Source organism: Lepus europaeus, chromosome 11, assembly GCF_033115175.1.
Source record: "Lepus europaeus isolate LE1 chromosome 11, mLepTim1.pri, whole genome shotgun sequence".
Lineage (NCBI taxonomy): Eukaryota > Metazoa > Chordata > Mammalia > Lagomorpha > Leporidae > Lepus > Lepus europaeus.
In genome coordinates, this window is record NC_084837.1 from 87,180,481 (window position 1) to 87,202,860 (window position 22,380).

Sequence of the window (22,380 nt, forward strand, 5' to 3'; positions counted from 1 at the left end):
CTGTGAAAAGGTGTGCAAGCTGAAATACTGACCTCTGGAGATGGGGGGGGGGGGGGGGGCTGGCCAGTCACTTCAGGCCGCGGGCAGCCTTTGCACGCCTGCCCATCTCACACAGATGTTTCTTTTGTGTGTGTGTGTGTCACCCACAAAAGTTTGGAAAGCAATGACCTGTAGCATTGTCTTAAGGATCATCTTATTTCCTAATAATCTCTGTATATAAAATAAAAATTTATGATCCTAACATAGCTGTGGTTCTTAACTTTCTTTGGATCATTATTCCTTGAGAATCTGTTAATGCCAACACCCTCCCCAGGATATACCACCATTTGCTCAGAGGGTTATGGAACCCAGATTAAGTCTCTGTTTTGGAAGGATTAGCAGATAAACCTGAATTTACCAAATGCAGAGGGGTTCGTCTGCCTGGATCCAGCCTTCTCTACAGCTTTAGGAAACCAGAGAATGGTCAAAGAAATCTCTGGGCAGAAGTCCACTAAACTCCCTCAGAGTCTCCGGAGGGCACACAGACGCCACCGCCAGCTCCAGGCGGCAGTGCCAGGAGGATGTGCTGGCCACTGGCTCCAGCTCCACCACCCTGCAGGGCCAGGTGCTGGGAAGCAGGTGCAGGAGCCGCGCGTGGCCTCCTTTTGTGTATGACTGCCTGCACCATTGCCGCTGATCAAGGCAAGCTTGCACCAATGGGGAAAGGGGGAGAAAACGGACGTTTAAATCAATCAATTTCAGCAGCATCTTTATTGCAACAAAGAACCTGTAATAAAATGCAACAAAAACTAATGTTTCACTTTACATGATTAAAAGCCATGTAGCTGAAAATGAGAAAACCCATAAACTTACTGAAGTGAGACATGCAATTCTTTTATACAAGTCAATGCTTCAAACAGCAGGCACTTTGTCTAAAATTAAAGACCCGAAGTCCAATTTTGCTGAATACAACATAAATCTGTATTTGGTTATTTAAAAACAAACATACAAACACTAGTTTTCTTCTCTGGGAGGGAATTTTGAGTGATCCCTAGAGCCCAGCACCCGTGCTCACACAGCTCTGCACGCTAGGCAGGAAGGTGGGAGTCAGGGGATGGACCTATTCCTTTGTATCTGCTGGGACTGGAGACTCACCTTGCGGATCTGAGTTTAGATATGGCTGTGTCTCTTCGTACACCAAACAGCTGTACGGTGGGGTCCCAGGCTTACACAAGCACCCAACTCTACACCCCAATCGCCTAAGCCCCACTGTACCACAGAAGACACATTTAGTGTAACCATTTTAATTAACTTCAAATTGTCACAGACTAATTAGGAGTACTGCTTCATTAATAAGCATGCCTAGCATTTACTTTAGAATGGAAAAATTCACCATTTATGTGGTTACCTTTAAAATGCTTTACAGGAATATATTAATAAATACTTCTTTAAAAAGTCACCTTTTCTATATATAATTTTACTCCCATAAGGCAGGACCTCTTGATGGGGTCCAGTACCAACTGAATATTAACTGACTGTGGCCACAGGGATATTTCCTCCTCTCTCCAGAATGCTGCTTCCTCCTCTAAGAAATGAGCACATTAGATTGTATTAAAAACTTATTACAACTTGAAAAATTTATGTATCGATAATAATGAGAAATCTCGTTAAGAAATTTATGTATCGATAATAATGAGAAATCTCGTTAAGAAATATTCCACCTAGAGAAGACAATGTTACTGAGAGGTGGGCTCTGCCTCCCCTAAGGGATAAAACACGCGAGCATTAAAGCCTTTCTCCCATCCTTGTACAGTAACGCGAGCACTGTGACTGCATCCTCTCGAGCGAGGCTCTGGAGAAGCGCCAGGACGGGCGCGGCTGGAGGAGCCTTCCTTCCAAAACGCGGTCTCCAAAGGGGACACAAAGTCACTGAGACGCCGCGGAGCAGCAGCTCTCCTGAATACTGTCTGAGGTTCTTGTCAGTCAGTCCAGTGTAGAAAAAAATCGCTCATTATTTTCTCAAGCTCTATTCTCTATAGAGTTTCTTAAAGTAGTCCACAGATGCTTGCTTTGGAATTACCTGGAGAGCTGGTAAGAAACGCACATTCCTGGTCTCCGCCCAAATCAGCGGGATCCCCATTTCTAAGAGTGAGGGTCAAGGCTCTGCATTTCTCCTGGTAACCGAGCGCGGCTGCTCATCTGTACTCACTCCCCAAGCCTGCAGAAACCTGGTGTCAGGGTTAGCCTCGTGCTTCGTGGCTTTTGCCAAACTGTTACTACGTTCACATACTCGGATCTTCCGAGCTGTTACCCAGTCAGTTTTAGTGAGGTTTCCACGGAGCGCTTCAACTGACAAGGGTGTTTTCCGCACAGGTCGCAAAAGCAAACTCAGTCCAGCCGTATTCCTGCAAGTAAAGCCAGTCAGGCGTTTCCGCCAGCAGCGGCCGAGTGGCAGGTAAGTGCCGGGAGCTGTAACAGAAGCCTTCCTGGGCATGGAGGACAGACGGAAAGATGCCCAAGGACGACACCTGTAGGTTCGTAGCGGGGAAATGAGAGAGGCCGTTTTGAAGAAAGGGCCTAGGTGGATCAGAGGTTTCAGATGAGTGGCTGTGTCCAAGCCACTGTACCCCATTTCTATCGACATTACCATGTAAGGATGGACCCTTCAAGGCCAACTAGTTCAGAAACAAATACGCCCCAAACCAAAAACCACCCTCAATAGTCAGATGTATGTTTAAGTCATGAGGGAAAATACTTTCTTGGGGAAGAAAAATGACCCAAATCAATTTAATTTAACATTGAAAAAAATATAAACAGATCTTGATATGGAAAATTATCGTAAACACGAAAATCAATACAAATACAGACAACAAAGAAAAGTGTGGTATCTATCATACAGTATAAATACACAAACAGCAAAACCCCGCCCCTTCCCCGGGCCAGAGTCACCAAGTCGCTGTCACTTCTGGCTCACCCACCTCTGCTGTCCCCAGCCTACTCACGGAGGGCACCGTGGACCGGAGAAACCCGCCGCTCCGCAGCAGGCGCGGAGCAAGGAAACCACAGCTGCTCTTGAGCGTGGTGTGAGGCGCTGGCCGCAGCTTTCCTGACTCTGCAGTTTGTGAACCAGGCTGAAATCAGGGATGCCTTTCCTGCCCCTGTCTCCCACAGGCCCCCAAACCGCTCCGAGGGCAGATGTCAATCAGCGCCGGAAAGCCCGCGTGCTAGAGCTGCAGCAGGCAAACGCCCGCCCGCCTCAGCCAGCCTGGAAGACGGCCTCCGGGCCTCCGGGCACCCAGCACTGAGAGACGGCTGCGCTTGCCAGGGAGTTGTTTCTGGTGAAGAGGTTCTCTGCAAACCCCTTAATTTCAGGTTCACCAAATCTAAATTATGTTCAAAAAATTTAAGAAGGATAAAGTCTGAATGGGTAAGGTTTCTAAGATTAAGGGGAAAATAACGAAAAATCAGGATTTTAAAGTCAGTCTAAGAAACTTTTCCTCCCCTGGAGAATATTAGTCTGTATCTGGGTTGGCAAGAGAGTGATCCTTAATTCTGAATTCCTTACCACTCCAGGAGTTTACGTTTCATTTCCCAGCCTCCCCACAAATGTTCCTGTTAAAATGACTTCTGCTTCACTCTCGAGCAGACCCCTGCCTCTCCTGTCACTCCCCAGCCCTGGTCTCCCCCACCTTACTGCGATTCCCTTCCACCTCCCTAAATCTCTGAACCATTTTAATAAGAAAACACCAAATGGGATCTGGCACCGCTACATTTTCTGAATACAGTGAACGTGTACTTTTTTCTTTTCATAGAGGGGAAAAAAAACTTGCCTGCAAATAGTTTAGCTCTAATCATTTGATTAAAAATGTTTTTTGCTTGTAATTATCAGTATCGTAAGACTAATTAAATCCATGCTACATTTACAGTTACTTGCTTTTATGTGAAAGGAAAAACTCACTCTGTCATTTCAAAGCGAACTGAGAAACTGAGAATTATTTATACCAGATAGAGTTTAAATTGGCTAAAAACTGGTCAGAGCCAAAACAAGTGTCTTTAGGAGGCCACTAAGTTATCCTTGAAAAATCATTAATGACTGGTCAAGCCATAGGTTTAATAGTGATTAGTTCATACCATGCTGGATACACCCCAAGCAATGAAGCATAAGCTATTCAGTTACATTTAAGTGCTATCGAATCTGTAACTAGTCAGATACTCTGGAACTGAATCAAACCAATCACTAATATCATATTTTAACAAACTCAGAAGCATACTGTAAAAATACACTAATTAAGTCCGTGACATTTATAATGCTATTGAAAGTGAAATCAGGGTGGTATGGATACGTGGTGCTAATGTCTTCTTTCTTTCAGTAATTCACATGGTATTGCTGGGTCCCTTAGAAATCTACGTATCATTTCACTGTGTGTGTGTATGGTTAAGGTATTAGATTGTTATCCACAAGCTGTAGACGCCTGCATGGCACCAAATTTACTTCCAGAAGTAGATGTTATGTGGCAGATACCAAAATGTGATGATCAATTCTGTGTTCTCTATTGATTAGGCCTCCTCATTTGGTTCAACAGGCAGCGTCCGCCATAGTTCCACACAGGGCAAAACTATATCACTTTCAGCGCAGCGATGCGTGACCCGAGGTTCTCCTGAAGGTAGTGCAAAAGATGCAGTTCATAATGCTCTCCGGATTCAGGAACTCTGATGCTGTGTCTCTCCTGAGGATAGATCTTAGCAGCAAAAACAAATGTTAAAAACAAAAGAATTTAACAATACATCTCCTTTCAAAGCTTCCCAGAGATTTTTAACAGGATTAATAAGAGGGAGCAGAGCCTCGCCAAGGCATTACATAACTCGCGTAACTAAAGCCTCTCCCCTCCTCTTGTGATTCTCTATATGCCCATTAAGCCTGATAGATTTATCTGAACACCAATGGTTCATTCATCAAGTGTGGTCTGTGCACTGTAAGGGGCCCTCAGAAACCTATTACAATAGGAAACTATTTTCAGAACAATACTATGACATCATTTGCCTTGATTCACATTGTGTCATTCGCTTAACTGACTGTGTTGCACCCATGATGCAAAAGCAATGGTGGTAAAACCGCTGGTGCCCTAGTATGAGTCATGGCAGTAACACGAAGCTGTATCCGAAGTCACAGATTCTTCAGCACTTCTCATTGCAGTAAAAAAGAAAGATACTAGTTTCACTTAAATAATGATAAAGATTAGAACTTCATTAAATTCAACTCCTGAGTAGAAGCCTTAGTGAGCTGGTCGGTCACTTCAAGGATCACACTGCCAATATCTGTTGTCAATGATAAAATTTGGACTTCTGGGCTGGTGCTGTGGCACAGCTGGTTAAGCCGCCGCCTGCAGCACCAGCATCCCACATGGGCACCAGTTCGAGTCCCAGCTGCTCCACCTCCAATCCAGCTCTCTGCTATGGCCTGGGAAAGTAGCAGAAGAGGGCCCAAAGTCCCTATTCCCCTGCACTTGCAGGAAGAAGCTCCTGGTTTCAGACTGGCCCAGATCTGGCTGTTGCGGCCATTTGGGGAGCAAACCAGCAGACCTCTCTCTTTCTCTGCCACTGCCTCTCTGTAACTCTGCCTTTTAAGTAAGTAAATAAATAAATAAATAAATTGGCCGGCGCAGCAGCTCTCTTGGCTAATCCTTCACCTGTGGCGCCAGCACACCGGGTTCTAATCCCAGTTGGGACGCCGGATTCTATCCAGGTTGCTCCTCTTCCAGTCCAGCTCTCTGCTGTGGCCTGGGAGGGCAGTGGAGGATGGCCCAAGTGCTTGGGCTCTGTACTCGCATGGGAGACCAGGAGAAGCACCTTGCTCCTGGCTTTGAATCAGTGCAGCACGCCCGCTGCAGTGTACCGGCCGTAGCGGCCATTTGCGGGGTGAACCAATGGAAAAGGAAGACCTTTCTCTCTGTCTCTCTCACTATCTAACTCTGCCTGTAAAAAAAAAAAAAAAAAAAAAAAAAGAAAAAAAGAAAGAAAGAAAGAGAGAGAGAGAGAAAAAAAAATAAATCCTAAAAAACTTTGAATTTCTGAGTGAAAAATCAGAATTTTGGAAAGCTTGCATTTACCACTATTAGCTCTTGAATTTCTCAATACCTGGATACTGTTTTGATGAGACCAGCAGTATATATTTAACAATTATTTTATAATGAAAGGCTGGCCTAACAGTGAACCAGTATTTTTCACATGACCAATGACGCCTCAAGTAAGACACTCAATAGATTTTTACGTGACACAGTAGAAAAAATTTATACTAGGGGTCTTCAAAAAGTTCAGAGAAAGTGTGCATCCTCTTTCAACCCCACTTGCCTTGAGCTTTTTGAAGCACCCTCATAGATGTGCCTTCTAATTCCACTCTAAAACTAGGCGTTAAGAAACTACCACTTGGGGCCAGCACTGTGGCGTAGGGAGTTAAGCCGCCATCTGCAGTGCCATTATCCCATATGGCACCGGTTCAAGTCCCAGCTGCTCACTTCTGATCCAGCTCTCTGCTAATGTGCTTTGGAAAGCAGTGGAAGAAAGCTCAAAACCTTGGGCCCCTGCACCTATATGCAAAGACCTGGATGAAGCTCCTGGCTTCAACCTGGCCCAGTCCTGGCCATTGCAGCCATTTGGGAAATGATGAATCACCAGATGGAAGATGACTCTCTGTGTCTCTGCCTCTCTGTAATTTTCAAATAAATAAATATTTAAAAAAAATACCATTTGTCTAATTTTAGAGTAGTATCAAAAAAGAATACCCATAGTTATCCAAAAAAGCTAAAATACTCCTTCCTTAATTTAATTTCTTAATTAAATCTTCAATTGTGAAGTTGAATTTTTCTTCATATATTTTAGTCAAAATAACCTGTCACAATATATTGACTGTAGAAAGGAGATAGAAGGAGGAGATAGAAGTGTCTTCTTTATTAAGTCAGACATAATCCTTTTTTATAAAGAAATTTATAAAAATATAAATTACTAATTTTTTGTTCTGGAATACGCGCGCACACACACACAAAGTTTTTATTTATTTAAGAGGTAGAGAGGGGCTGGTGCTGTGGTGGAACAGGAAAAGCCGCTATCAGCAGTGCCAGCATCCATATGAGCACTGGTTCAAGTCCTGGTTGCTCAACTTCCAATCCAGCTCCCTGCTAATGTGCCTGGGAAAGCAGCAGAAGATGGCCCAAGTGTTTGGGCCCCTGCACCCATGTGGGAGATCTGGAAGAAGCTCCTAGTTTCAGACTGGATAGAAGATCTCTCTGTCTCCCCTGCACTGCCCCCTTAACTCTGCCTTTCAAATAAATAAATAAATCTTAAAAAAGGGGGGTGGGGCAGAGAAAGAGAGATACTGGTTCACTTTCCAAATGCCTACAACAGCCAGCACTGGGCCTGGCTGAAGCCAGGAGCCAGGAACTCAATTCAGTTCTCCTACATGGGTGGCAGGGATGGAACTACTTGAGCCATCACCTGCTGCCTCCTAGGGTGCATATCAGCAGGCAGCTGGCATTGGGAGCAGAGTTGGGACTCAAACCCAGGCCCTGTGATGTGGGATATGGGTGTCAAACATCTGCCCTTACAATACACTTTTTTCCCAATAAAAGTGTGACTTGTGGGTTAACAAGATAATAGTTTATTATTATTTTTAAATAAGCGAGTGTAAAATTTTTCTTAGTTTTAATATCTTATATGCTAAATACTGATAGACATAATATAAACAAAGCTCTTTGCTACAAGAAAGGGGTCTTGAGACTAAAAAGTTAAAAATCATTGCTATAGACAAATGTCTAATAGTTTGGGGGCCAGCACCGTGGCTCACTATGTTAATCCTGCAGCGCGGGCATCCCATATGGGCGCCAGTTCTAGTCCCAGCTGTTCCTTTTCCAGCCCAGCTCTCTGCTGTGGCCCAGGAAGGAAGTGGAGGATGGCCCAAGTGCTTGGGCACCTGCACCCGCATGGGAGACCAGGAGAAGCACCTGGCTCCTGGCTTCTGATCGGCATAGCTCCGGCCATGGGGGCCATTTGGGGGGTGAATCAACGGAAGGAGGACCTTTCTCTCTATCTCTCTCTCTCACTGCCTAACTCTATCTGTCAAATAAAAAAAAAGTTTGATCACATAAATGTTGACTCAAATATAAAATAGGAAACATTATATTTTTCATTTTTTATAAGCACATAACCTGTTTAAGGAGCAGAAAAAAAGGAATAATTTTTTTAAACCTTTTTCTGAGTAATGGAGCAACAGAGGACAACTTGCTGGTTTCTGCTCCAATGGCAATATAAAATAAGAGCAAATGAAAAATTAAAATGAATTAAAATCGGATCCTAAAAATTCTTTTTTAAAAAATTAGACTTATTTTATTTATTTGAAAGGCAGAGTTACAGAGACAGAGAGAGAGAGAGACAGAAAGAGAGAGATCTTCCATCCACTGGTTCACTCCCCAAACAGATGCAAGGACAGAGACTGGACCAGGCCGAAGCCAGGAGGAGTAGGAAGGCTTTCCTGGGCCATTGGCAGGGAACTGGATCCAAAGAGGAGCAGCCAGAAGTTGAATCGGTACCCACAGGCCATGCTGGCACTGCAGGCAGAGGCTTAACCTGCTGCACCACAGTGTCGGCCCCTAAAAACTCATTTACAAGAATGAAATCAAGCGGCATTTCCTTATCCTTCAAAGGGGAGAAGGAAAAACAAAGGGGAGTGAATAGACTTCCGGGTCATCCCTCCTGTGCTTATAAACTGAAAGCGGATACATATATACACATCATGCAAGCTGGCAGGACAGCTTTTCAGGCTGACTTCAACAGAATCCTAACTTTTATCTAACTACAGGCACTATGAGCTATACCTATTAGTTTAGTTCTCCTGAACAGAAGATGCACAGACCTGAAAATTCAGACTTACCCCATAGTTTATTTCAGATTTCAGAGAAATCAATCACTAAGCACTAATGCATTTCACCAGAATGCAGAATAACTCACCTGTAAATCATATGGCTTTCCTGCCCTCACTAAAAAGCTCAGTAATATACTGGTGTGTGCAAAATGGACATTCTCATCCAAGAACCCATGCAGAAGCAGTAAACGATTTGGTCTGGAGAAATTGAAATATTAGAGGATTAGACAAAATAGTAGAGAATTTGAGGAACTTAAAATAAAATACACTTAAAACCTTTAAAATAATACTTAGCTAGAATAATTTCTTTATATTCTAATGCCAGAATAAAGATCCAATACTTTTAATAGTAAATTTTTAATATAGTAACCAGACTGCCACATGTAATAAGATTTTAAAAGATCATAAATTCAATTTCTTTTAAAACATTAGAACATATCAACAATTACAGCACATCCCTAGAAAAACTATTTATAAAATACACTCATACTTAAGCACAGAATTTTTCTGCCTTGAAACAGTTGTATATTTAACTTCGCTCAGCATAAGCTATTGCTTCAAATATAGCTTGTGAAAAAAACCAAATCACAGTTCATGAACTGGCCTATAATTCAGCTTTGAGAACCAGCTACACTCTTTTATAAAATATTAATTTTGTTCTTTCAGTATTTGAAGTTTTCATTATTTAAAAGATAAGATTTAAAAATACAATTTAAGTTTTATAATCTTAATTTTAAAGCTTGAACTTACTCAGAGGGGAACTTTTCCGCTTGCATGGCCACAGATCCTAAGTAATAGCCCTGTTCATTCTGGTCAGGGTGACCCATGTAACGTTCCGTGTATCCCGTATCATAGAAGATCCACAGAGTGACCGGGGCCCCAGCAATTGCAACCTGCACAAGACAGCACTGCCGGTCAGCTGGGTTCCAGAAAAGGGTGGTTAGCACCAAGGATTTACAAGTGCAAATTTACGAGCTAAAATTATCCTTAGGCTTTAACCCTGCTAGGGAGGCATACATGGTCCTTCCCAGGCAACTTTGAAAATCCAAGAGGAGCCTCAAAGTCAAGAATTTGATACTTTTTGAGTAAGTTTCACATTCCACAGGCAGGCTGCTAGCTGAAATACAAATGTGGGGCTCTCTGTTGGAGGAGGAGCCAGCACTGGAGCCTGGCTGGGGAAACCATGTGTGCCAGCTCCTGGCTTTAAGCAGGAAGAGCAGTCACCTTTTTGTTCTGTTAGCCTCTGCTGCCAGTTCAGAATTTAAAACAGTTAAGGACATAAATGCATGTTCTACAAATGTGCCTCATGTTAAGGATATAACACAGTTTATAGTTAAATACTCTTTTTTTTTTTTTTTTGACAGGCAGAGTGGATAGTGAGAGAGACAGAGAGAAAGGTCTTCCTTTTCCATTGGTTCACCCTCCAATGGCCGCTGCGGCCAGCGCATCGTGCTGATCTGAAGCCAGGAGCCAGGTGCTTCTCCTGGTCTCCCATGTGGGTGCAGGGCCCAAGCACTTGGGCCATCCTCCACTGCCTTCCCGGGCCATAGCAGAGAGCTGGCCTGGAAGAGGGGCAACCAGGATAGAATCCGGTGCCCCAACCGGGACTAGAACCCGGTGTGCCAGCGCCGCAAGGCGGAGGATTAGCCTGTTAAGCCATGGTGCCGGCCTATAGTTAAATATTCTAATTATGGGGCTGGCGATGTGGTGCAGCAGGTTAAAGCCCTGGTCTGCAGCACCAGCATTCCATATGGACTCTGGTTCAAGTCCTGGCTGCTCCTCTTCCGATCCAGCTCTCTGCTATGGCCTGGGAAAGCAGTAGGAGATGGCCCAAGTTCTTAGGCCCCTGCATCCACATGGGAGGCCCAGAAGAAGCTCCTGGCTCTTGGCTTCAGATCAGCTCAGTTCTGGCCATTGTGGTCATTTGGGGAGTGAACCAGCAGATGGAAGACCTCTCTCACGCTCTCTCTGGCTCTACCTCTCTCTGTAACTCTTTCAAAAAAATGAAATAAATGTTAAAAAAAAAAAAAAAAAAAGAGTAGGTACTGAAGGAAGCAATATATGTAGAACTGTATTTAACAATAAATAAATAAATAAATATTCCAATTACTTTCTCAACAGCTACAAGCCTGAGAAAATTATGGCAGTTTTCAGAGTTCGTTTGTAGTTACTATAAAGAACAAAAAACTTACCGTTTTTATTTTTAAAAATAAGGGTCAGGTGTTCAGGGCAGCAGTTAAGCTGCCATTTGGGATGCCTATAACCCATATCAGAGTGCTTGGGCTGCAGTCCTGGCTTCACTCCTAATCCAGCTTCCTGCTAATGTACTCCTTGGGAGGCAGCAGGTGATGGCTCAAGTAGTTGGGTCCCTGCCACCCATGTGGGAGACCCGGATTGAGTTCCTGGCTCTTGGCTTTGGTCTGCCCAGCCCCAGCTGTTGTGCGCATTTGGGGAGTGAACCAGCAGACAGGAGATGTCTGTCTGCTTTTCAAATAAACACATAAATAAAAATTATTTTTCACTGTAAAACAGAATCATGCCACTGAAAGAGTAAACAAGGAAAAACTACTTATTATTCATAATTTCTATTCCCTTAACAACTGTTATCATCTTAATGTATTTTCTTCTGGCATATTTTCCTAAGATTTTTTTTTCTACAGAATTGTGTTTATCTAAGCATTCAACACAGATTTATTGAAGGTCTACTGTGTGCCATGCATTTTGCTTGGCTGTTGAGGATACAGTGGAATACAGGACAAACAGGTCCCTGCCCTCAGAGCTCACAGCCCATCAACTAATCAAATAATTACAATCTAAAATGTGTATATGTTTTACTGATCATGACTTTGGCATGAAGTGTGTAAATAACCATTAACTGGCTGTCACGTTGACAAGTATTTAAAATATGTAAACAGGACGGCATTGTGGTGTGGCTGCTGCCTGCAACACCAACATCCCATGTAGGTGCCAGTTTGTGTCCTGGTTGCTCCACTTCTAATCTAGCTCCCTGCTAAAAGCAGCAGAAGATGGTCCAAGTGCCTGGGTCCCTGTCACCCACATGAGAGACCCAGAGGAAGCTCCTGGCTCCTGGCTTTGGCTTGGTACAGCCCCAGTGCCAGCTGTTGTGGCCCTTTGGAGAGTGAATCAGTGGATGGAAGATTCTGTCTCTCCTTCTCTCACTCTGTAATTCTTTCAAATAAATAAATCTTTAAAAAATAAATGAAATAAACAAAATGTATGTATTTAGAAAGCACTTGAGAAATATACATATTTCACATGGCTATTAAACACATATACCCTAACATTCCATTATACTGCCAACTCTGTAAAACCTCCAGAAAATGGGCATTTTTGATATTCTCAATTTACAGAAAATCCTAGCCTTATTGCAAAAAAGAGTAGAATAGGAAGTCACGTACCCTGAAGATATCCGACCTCTGCATTAATGCCATCAGGGAGAGGTAGCCTCCGTAGGACCAGCCGTGGATGCCTACACGATCTAAGTCAATGAAATCATATCGAGAAGCTAAATACTGGAGTCCTTCCACCTGATCATCAATTTCTATTTGACCCTGTTAAGAAAGGGACAGTATTTCACCAATTCTGATGAATAAAAGCCTTATTATAAGAGCGCTTTTAAAGTTGATAAATGTTTTCATTAAACATATCTGTGTTTTTATCTCCCCCACCCAACTTTAAAAAATTTATGTGGCTAGCTTATCCTAGCTTTTAACTACCTTTTAGTCATAAAGCTGTTTCCTCTTGCTACCCAAACTATCCCTTGCTTTTGGGGTACTCTCATTTCTATTTGTTCTGTTGTCTGCTAAGAGGTCAGCATCTTCCTTGTAACAAGCCTTTCTATACCCAAAGTAAAAAAATTAGCCCCCTTAAGAGATGCATTAATTTTACTTCTCCTTTTTAATGCTTAGTGCAGTAAAGCGGAGGCCCTGTCTTCCTATTTCCCGCCACACTACCTCTACAAACTGAATGCACTACTCCTCAAAGCCCTGCTGAGTCCTGATTCCTGCCACTAACACCCTGCTCTAGTGCTTGGCCTGCCAGTGCACACAGTCTCACTTCACTGAGCCAAAAACAAAAACAAAATAAAAAAACTTACATGAGAATACAACATAAGGTCAAAGAACTGGCTGTGGGAGAAAATCCCCATCTCTCACTCAGCATGTCCAACACACTGGCAAACACAGTAACTGCCTTACTGTGCAAAAGGAACATCAGGTTCTCATCATTTCCCAAAGCAGCGGAAAGGACATGGGGCATCTCTAAAAGGTAGCATTTAAAGCTTCCTGTAGAGAGAAAGAGGCTTGTCACAAGGAAGGCACTAACCAGTTGGTTTCCCTCTTCACAGAGGACAGAACAAATCTCAATTATTCCTCGACAGCATACAGGGTATGGAGCAATCAACAGTGCTGTCTCTGGCTAAGGCAGAAAGAGGGTATTTCTGTGTTAAAGGGAGCCCTCTCTCAGCTCCCTGAGGATACACACAGGTGGACCAGAGCTAGTCTAGTAAACACCGAGTTGTGTCTTCCCTCCCACCCCCAAGCTCTAACACTGTCTTTCTCTCTTTTGTTCACTTGCTCTCTATCTCCCACTCAGTGCTCCTTCTCCCAATTCTCTCTCTGGGGTTTAACAGTAAGCAACGCACCAGAAAATGTCAATGTCTTAAAAAGAAAAGTGTTTTTATGCTCACACACCATTTTATATTTAAAGGCGCCTTCAAACTTAAGCCCTCGGTGACAGGACCCCCTGTTGTCTATCACCACAACCACGTAGCCCAGAGAGGCGAGGGTATTCAAGCGGAAATACTTGACTCCTTTAAATCGGTTATTTACCAACTGCACCTGAGGAAAAAACACAGTGCTGGTGAAATTTACTACACGGTGGCATTCCAAAGCACAAGAGAGACAGGCTGCTGCAAAAAAGCTTACATTTTTTAATATGATTTCATCAAAATATAATTTTTCGGTGATTTTTTTTTTAAATTAAGTCTGTTCATGTTTATGTTATGTCTTGTTAACTTCACACTCACGGTTCAGGGCAATTACTAAATCACTACAGACTAAGAAAACTCTTTTTTTTATTTTTAATTTAATTTATTTATTTGACAGAGTCAGACAGTGAGAGAGAGAAAAAGAAAGGTCTTCCTTCCGTTGGTTCACCCCCTAAATGGCTGCAATGGCTAGAGCTGTGCTTATCTGAAGCCAGGAGCCAGGTGCTTCCTCTTGGTCTCCCATGCTGGTGCAGGGCCCAAGGGCCTGGGCCATCCTCCACTGTCTTCCCGGGCCACAGTAGAGAGCTGGACTAGAAGAGAAGCAACTGGGACTAGAACCCGGCCCCATATGGGATGCCAGTGCCACAGGCAGAGGATTAGCCTAGTGAGCCATGGTGCCAGTTCCCAGAAAATTCTAACTTGGACATTAATTACACGCACAAGAAGAGAATTAATCTACCCCATAGAAAAAGTTGCTCAACTGAGGATTTCTACCTCAAAGAACTGTCATTCAAACGACAGTAACAAGGATATAAAGGTCACCTTCCCTCACAATTTGTTTCTTCTGGGGTTGTCTCTGACCAGTCCAGCTCCTTTTTCCTAGTACACATCAGTATGAAAAGCAGAATAATCTTTAAATCACTTTGTCACCCCAGAGACTGCACTTCCAGATGCCTGAGAAGTTAAATGAATTTCAGTGCCATAGCAGAAACAGAACACCTTGTGCAAAGAGGACTTTATGGTCATGTGCTTCATCATGACATTGCAATGACACGGAAGCAAACAAGACAGTGGGCCCACGATATTAGAACAGAAGAATTCCTGTTACCCAGTGACAATGTCACATGGTAGTGTAATACAAGACCTCCAGGTCTGTGGTGACGCTGGAGTGAAAAACCTATACTGAGCTGCCAGTCACAACAAAGTATAGATACACAGTTATGTACAGTCTGTAACACCTGACAATGACAATAAAAATCACGTTACTGGTTTATGAATCTACTATACCAAACTTTTTATTACTATTTTTAAGACTTATATTTGTCTGCTTTAGTTTACTGTAAAGGTGACACAGAGAGATTGTATATGTCCTGGTTTACTCCCCAAAAGCCCACAACAGCCAGGCCGAAGTCTGTAACTCCATCCTGGTCTCCCACGTGGGTAGCAGGGACCCAAGTTCTTCAGCCATCACCTGCTGTCGCCCAGGCAGTGTGTTAGGAAGCTAGATCAAAAGCGGAGTGGAGGACACAAATCTAGGCACTCTAACAGCTGCTGTACAAAACACCGGCCCTTGTAATCATTAAAGGGTACTGCTACTTACACATAACTCTACTCTAAAACTGTGCTGTGGGGTCGGCGCAATGCCTCACTTGGCTAATCCTCCACCTGCGGCGCCGGCATTCCATGTGGGCACGGGGTTCTAGTCCTGGCTGCTCCTCTTCCAGTCCCGCTCTCTGCTGTGGCCCAGGAGGGCAGTGGAGGATGTCTCAAGTGCTTGGGCGCCTGCACCCATGTGGGAGACCAGGAGGAAGCACCTGGCTCCTGGCTTTGGATAGGCATAGCTCCGGCCATAGAGGCCATTTAGGGGGGTGAACCAACGGAAGGAAGACCTTTCTCTCTGTCTCTCTCTCTCACTAACTCTATCTGTCAAATTAAAAAAAAAAAAAAAAAAGAAAAAAAAAAAGAAAAAGAAAAGAAAAAGAAAAAACTGCTGTGTTACGTTGGTAGCAGCCTCATACATCCCATGTTTACGGCATCCATGGTTGCCTCACAAGGCTGTGCTGAGTGACTGGCCTATGCTGTTCAGGTCCAGGTCTGTGTAAGAACACCCTGTGATGCTCCCACAATGAAGAAACTACCCGATGACACATTTCTCAGAGCACGTCCCTGTTGTTAGCTGACACAGGATTGCAATCAGCAGTGTGGGCATCTACCGGATATTTACTGGGCTAGGTACTGGGGTGAGCATCCCCATTTTGTACTTTTGGATGTTTAATGCCACTGTAACAACAAACAACTACTCTCATATATAGTCTCTTTGTTCCTGCAGTAACACAGTGATGTTCTACAAATTTGAGTAAGGCCGGCGCCGTGGCTCAACAGGCTAATCCTCCGCCTTGCGGCGCCGGCACACCGGGTTCTAGTCCCGGTCGGGGCACCGATCCTGTCCCGGTTGCCCCTCTTCCAGGCCAGCTCTCTGCTGTGGCCAGGGGGTGCAGTGGAGGATAGCCCAAGTGTTTGGGCTCTGCACCCCATGGGAGACCAGGATAAGCACCTGGCTCCTGCCATCGGAACAGCGCGGTGCGCCGGCCGCAGCGCGCTACCGCGGCGGCCATTGGAGGGTGAACCAACGGCAAAAGGAAGACCTTTCTCTCTGTCTCTCTCTCACTGGCCACTCTGCCTGTCAAAAAAAAAAAAAAAAAAAAAAAAAAAAAAAAATTTGAGTAAGGTATGACTACTGCTTGGCTCCCTCTAATGGCTCCAGTATCCTTCACAAAAAGACCTAAATCATTCACATGGCCCTTAGCTGCCTCTGACCTTTTTTTTTTTTTTTTTTTTGGACAGGCAGAGAGGACAGTGAGAGAGAGAGACAGAGAGAAAGGTCTTTCTTTTCCACTGATTCATACCCCAATGGCTGCTGCGGCCGGCGTGCTGCGACCTGCGCACCGTGCCCATCCGAAGCCAGGAGCCAGGTGCTTCTCCTGGTCTCCCATGCGGGTGCAGGGCCCAAGCACTTGGGCCATCCTCCACTGCACTCCCAGGCCACATCAGAGAGCTGGCCTGGAAGAGGAGCAACCGGGACAGAATCCGGCACCCCAACCGGCACTAGAACCCAGGGTGCTGACGCCGGAGGCAGAGGATTAGCCTATCGAGCTGTGGCGCTGGCCCTCTGACCTCTTTTTTTAAAGAGTTACACAGAGAGAGGAGAGGCAGAGAGAGAGAGAGAGAGGTCTTCCATCCGATGGTTCACTCCCTAATTGGCTGCAACAGCCAGAGCTGCACCGATCTGAAGCCACGAGCCAGGAGCTTCCTCCGGGTCTCCCAAGTGGGTGCAGGGGCCCAAGGACTTGGGTCATCTTCCACTGCTTTCCCAGGCCATTGCAGAGAGCTGGATTGGAAGTGGAGCAGCCGGGTCTCGAACTAGCACCCATTTGGAATGCTGGCTCTTCAAGCCAGAGCGTTAACCTGCTGCACCACAGCACAAGCCCCGCCTCTGACCTCTTTTTACACCACGTCCCCCTTGCACACTGTACTAAGCTATCAACACTATCAAGCTGGTTCTCACCCTGGTACCTTAACACTTATTGGTCCCTTCATCTGGAATGCTCTTCCTTCAGATCTTTAACATGGCTCATCCCTTCTCCATCTTTATACCTTCAAGGGAAGTCTTCCCAGACTTTTCTATCCGAATTCCCCTCAGTCACTTTGCTGTTCCTGTTCCCAGCAATTCATAGCACTTCATTATATGAAGTTGCATTTTTTTATTTAGATTTTTGTTTAAATATTCTAACTGCTGGTTCATTCCCCAAATGCCTACCATAGCTACGGCTGGGACATGCAGTCCTTGGGACCATGTACTCATGTGGGAGACCTGGAAGAAGCTCTTGGCTCCTGGCTTTGGATCAGCCCAGCTCTGGCTGTTGTGGCCATTTGGAGAGAGAACCAATGGTTGGAAGACCTCTCTCTCTGCCTCTGCCTTTCTGTAACTCTGCCTTTCAAACAAATAAATAAAATCTCTAAAAACAAACAAACAAAAAACCCCAAAACTTGATTACTGGGGAATGAGCATTTAGCCTAGCAGTTAAGATGCTCTCATTTCAGAGTGCCTGGGTTCAGCTCTCAGCTCCTGGTTCCTGACCCTGGCTATCTGCTGATGCAGTGGCAGCAGTGAGAGCTCAGGCAGCTGGGCTCCTGCTACCCACTTGGGAGATGAGGACTGAGCTGCAGGCATTTGGGGAGTGAGCAATGAACAGGACTGTGCTTCCTGTCTCTCAAGTAAATAAATAAAATTTAAAACTTAATAACTAATAATTGATGGATGTTAATTACCTAATAGAGAATGGAGAGCTTTAGTCTTTTTTTTTTTTTTAAGCTTTATTTATTTATTTGAAAGTCAGAGTTACACAGAGAGGAGAGGCAGAAAGAGAGAGAGGTCCTACATCTGATGGTTTACTCCCCAGATGGCCGCGACGGCCGGAGCTGCACCAATCTGAAGCCAGGAGCCAGGAGATTCTTCCGGGTCTCCCACGCGGGTGAAGGAGCCCAAGCACTTGGGCCATCTACTACTTTCCCAGGCCATAGCAGACAGATTGGAAGAGGAGCAACCGGGACTAGAACTGGCATCCACATGGGATGCCGGCGCTTCAGGCCAGGGCGTTAACCCACTGCTCCACAGCGCCAGCCCTGAGAGCTTTAGTCTCAAAATCTAGCGTTTACAGTATATCTTGCATATTCCTTATATATCATTTCTTCACTAGAAATACGACCTCCCTCTTACTTAGCCTTTGATTCTTAAGATTGAAAAAAAAAAATTCTTTGAGAGCCAGAGAGAGAGAATGAGTGGGCAATGATCTATTTGCTGGTCCACTATCCAAATGGCTTACAACACTGCAACAGTCAGGGCTGAAGCCAGGAGCTGGGAACATAACCCATGTGTCTCGTGTGGGTGGCGGGAATCCAATTCCTTGAGCCATCAATGCTGCTTCTCAAGGTCTGCAGTGGCCGGAAGCTGGGGGTTTGATACAGGCCAGGGGCAATCTAACCAGTGTCTTAACCACTAGGCCAAATGCCCACCTCTTACTAACCTTTTCTAACAAAGGCAAGTAACAAAACATGCAAAGCTTCTGAGTATCTCTTGTAATTTCTTTTTTGAGTTGCTTTGTGTTAAGCCTTTTTTTTTTTAAGTTTACAAAGATTTGGCTTCAAGTCTTTAATCAAAGACTAATTTAACTATTTATGTAGATGCCAGCAATACAAATATGCATGTTTTGTTTGTCACACTCAATGATAGCAAAATGATTTAACTCAATACATAACTATCATAACTGAGATTTTATAGCTTATGTAATTTTACTTTTATTTTATTTTTGTACAACTTGCTACCTAGATATATTTCCAGATACTACATAACTGGATATTATTATAAAGGGTATTATTGGGTCCAAGAGTTGCATTATGGAAACACAATTGGGGGCTGGTGCTGCGGCTCAGCGGGTCAATCCTGTATGGGCACCAGTTTGAAACACAGCTGTTCCATTTCTGATCCAGCTCTCTGCTATTATGGTCTGGGAAAGCAGTAAAAGATGGCCCAGGTCCTTGGGTCCCCGCACCTGCATGGGAGACCCAGAAGAAGCTCCAGGCTCCTGGCTTCGGATCAGAGCAACTCTGACCATTGTGGCCAACTAGAGAGCGAACCAATGGATGGAAGACCACTTTCTCTCTCTCTTCCTCTCCTTCTTTCTCTGTGTAACTCTTTCAAATAAAATAAATAAATCTTAAAAAAAATTGGCAACCAATTCACCTATCCCAAATACTTCACTCTGATAGTCAAAAGCATTTACTTAACAGTCACATGGCAATTTTTAATACAGAAAAAGGAAGACCAAGGTGTAAGCTTCTTACAGCACTGATTACCACAGCAGTTGCCTGAACTAACTGATCACAATATTTTAGCTTGTTTGAGACAGCCACAGGACAAAGAGGAGGAATTCATTAGGCTACTAAGGCTTCTTTTTATTTACTAAGCTATTTAATTATTTAATTGTATTCCCCAAACCTCTCTGTATAGAAAGCAACACACTGGCCGGTGCCGCAGCTCAATAGGCTAATCCTCTGCCTGCGGCGCCGACACCCCAGGTTCTAGTCCTGGTCGGGGCGCCAGATTCTGTCCCGGTTGCTCCTCTTCCAGTCCAGCTCTCTGCTGTGGCGCAGGAGGGCAGTGGAAGATGGCCCAAGTGTTTGGGCCCTGCACCCGCATGGGAGACCAGGAGGAGGCACCTGGCTCCTGGCTTCGGATCGGCGCAGTGTGCTGGCCGCAAAGCGCCAGTTGTAGCGGCCACTTGGGGGGGTGAACCAATGGCTAAAGGAAGACCTTTCTCTCTCTCTCTAACTCTGCCTGTCCAAAAATAAATAAATAAATAAATAAATAAATAAATAAATAAAAAGAAAGAACATAAGCCAGAGCTGATAACAGCAGAGGCCCAACAGGGCTCAAATTCTTGACCTAAACAGCTGACTAGACATTTAAAAAACAAATCACCTAAATACACACACACACACACGTTTGTCTGTATTTAAGCATGCCCACCTGAGGACCACCGTAGATGAACAGCACAGTGGGATACTTCTTTCCAGGTTGCAGATCATGAGGCTTGTATAGCATCCCATACAATGTAAATCCAGTCGTGCTTTCAAAGGAGAAAATTTCTGGAGGGGTGTAGTCAGGAAGAGGACCTGTGAGTAGGTAACACAGGGCCTGTTACAGGAGTTCTCAGGGGAGTGTGACAATCCAAGAGCAAGGAAGAAGACAGCAAAACCCAGACTCCCACACAGCTCACCAACCACTCTCCTTTCAGGTGGTAAGCTAGAAATCAAGCAAGAATCTTCATCTTGGAAACATCTAACAAACACAGATTTTATTTATTTCAGAAGCAGACACAGTGTTTCGAATAAATCATGGAGCCCAATAAGTATTCATGCACAGAACTATACAAATACTTGGTGCTCAGCTCAGTGAAACTTACTAATGGCTACACCACACACCTGGGTAGAAACAGGCACATACCTCATTAGGCTGGGAGGAAAAACAAACAGGAGGCACATACTTAACCCAGTCAATTTAACTTGCTCATAGCAGGTGCTCAACAGTTCTGTTTCTGGTCATGAGAGGCTAAGCCTAACCAGAATGCAGAGAAAACAGTCACCCCCACCCAGGGGCCGGCGCCGTGGCTCGCTTGGTGAATCCTCCGCCTGCAGCGCCGGCATCCCATATAGGCACCAGGTTCTAGTCCTGGTTGCTCCTCTTCCAGTCCAGCTCTCTGCTGCGGCCCGGGAGTGCAGTGGAGGAGGGCCCAAGTGCTTAGGCCCCTGCACCCGCATGAGAGACCAGGAAGAAGCACCTGGCTCCTGGCTTCGGATTGGCATAGCTCCAGCCGTGGTGGCCATTTGGGGAGTGAACCAACGGAAGGAAGACCTTTCTCTTTCTCTCTCTCTCTCACTGTCTAACTCTGTCAAATAAAAAAAAAAAGTCACCCCCAGCCTTTGGCTCACCACAGCTATACAGAACTCTCCATGTGTCTGCACAGTGCACTAAGCTGAGATAATCACTGTATTACAAATCCTGCTGTGGACACTAACACATACCTATACTCTGGTTCTGCACTGATTTCCTAATCCCACAGCACTAGTGCCCTAGCATATTAATCTTATTTAAGGTCAGGTTAAGGGGAAAAGTACCTGCCTGCTGAACCCAAAATGGTGGCCCAATTAATGATTGAAAATACTTAGGCCGGCGCCGTGGCTTAACAGGCTAATCCTCCACCTTGCAGTGCTGGCACACGGGGTTCTAGTCCCGGTCGGGGCGCCGGATTCTATCCTGGTTGCCCCTCTTCCAGGCCAGCTCTCTGCTATGGCCTGGGGAAGGCAGTGGAGGATGGCCCAAGTGCTTGGGCCCTGCACCCTCATGGGAGACCAGGAGAAGCACCTGGCTCCTGGCTTCGGATCAGCGTGATGCGCCAGCCGCAGCGGCCATTGGAGGGTGAACCAACGGCAAAAAGGAAGACCTTTCTCGCTGTCTCTATCTACTCTGCCTGTCAAAAAAAAAAAAAAAAAAAAAAAAAAAAAGAAAGAAAGAAAAGAAAATACTTAACAAGAAAAAAACTGGGGAGAAAGTGAGTTAAAAGATGCATGAATGGGGGCTGGTGCTGTGGCATGCCTGTGGTGCTGGCATCCCGTATGGACACTGGTTTGAGTCCCTGCTGCTCCACTTCCAATGCAGCTCCCTGCTAATGTACCTGGGAAAGCAATGGGAGAAGATGGCCCAAGTGTTTGGGCCCCTGCCCCCAACATGGGAGACCCTAAGGAAGACCTTGGCTCCTGGCTTCAGACCAGCCCAGCTCTGGCCATCATGGCCATTTGGGGAGTGAACCAGCAAATGGAAGATCTCTCTCTCTCTCTCTCTGCCTCCTCCCCGCCTCCCCTACCCCGGCTCACACCCCATAACTCTGCTTTTCAAATAAATAAATAAATAAATAAATAAATAAATAAATAAATAAACCTTACAAAAATACATGAAATTAGTCCATTCTTTAAGAAATCAAGCATTCCAGGGGAAAAGTACCTGCTGAATCCAAAATGGTGGCCCAAAATTCCTTTGTTTTGCAAGCTGGATCATCTTCAGGACTTGACAACTTATAAAGGGATACACAGTGTGGGTTCTTCTGGTTACTGTACTTACTTATGAAGAAGTCACAATGCTGGAGAA

General features: G+C 44.8%; 1 protein-coding gene across 5 annotated transcripts in view; it reads right to left on the minus strand.

The window, feature by feature from the left end:
* Nucleotides 1-731: 731 nt before the first annotated feature.
* DPP8 (dipeptidyl peptidase 8) overlaps nt 732-22,380 on the minus strand; it is a 70,488-nt gene continuing 48,839 nt past the window's right edge. For 4 of the 5 annotated variants that reach the window (XM_062206145.1, XM_062206149.1, XM_062206147.1 and 1 more), the window contains 7 exons: nt 22,237-22,372; nt 20,206-20,351; nt 13,603-13,749; nt 12,310-12,462; nt 9,641-9,783; nt 8,977-9,088; nt 732-4,718 (listed from right to left, as the gene is read on the minus strand). In XM_062206145.1, coding sequence (XP_062062129.1) covers nt 4,596-4,718; nt 8,977-9,088; nt 9,641-9,783; nt 12,310-12,462; nt 13,603-13,749; nt 20,206-20,351; nt 22,237-22,372 — 960 coding nt within the window. In that variant the 3' untranslated portion in view covers nt 732-4,595. Of the gene's footprint in view, nt 4,719-8,976; nt 9,089-9,640; nt 9,784-12,309; nt 12,463-13,058; nt 13,195-13,602; nt 13,750-20,205; nt 20,352-22,236; nt 22,373-22,380 lie in introns of those variants that run through there. The other variant, XM_062206150.1, reaches the window with a different exon arrangement.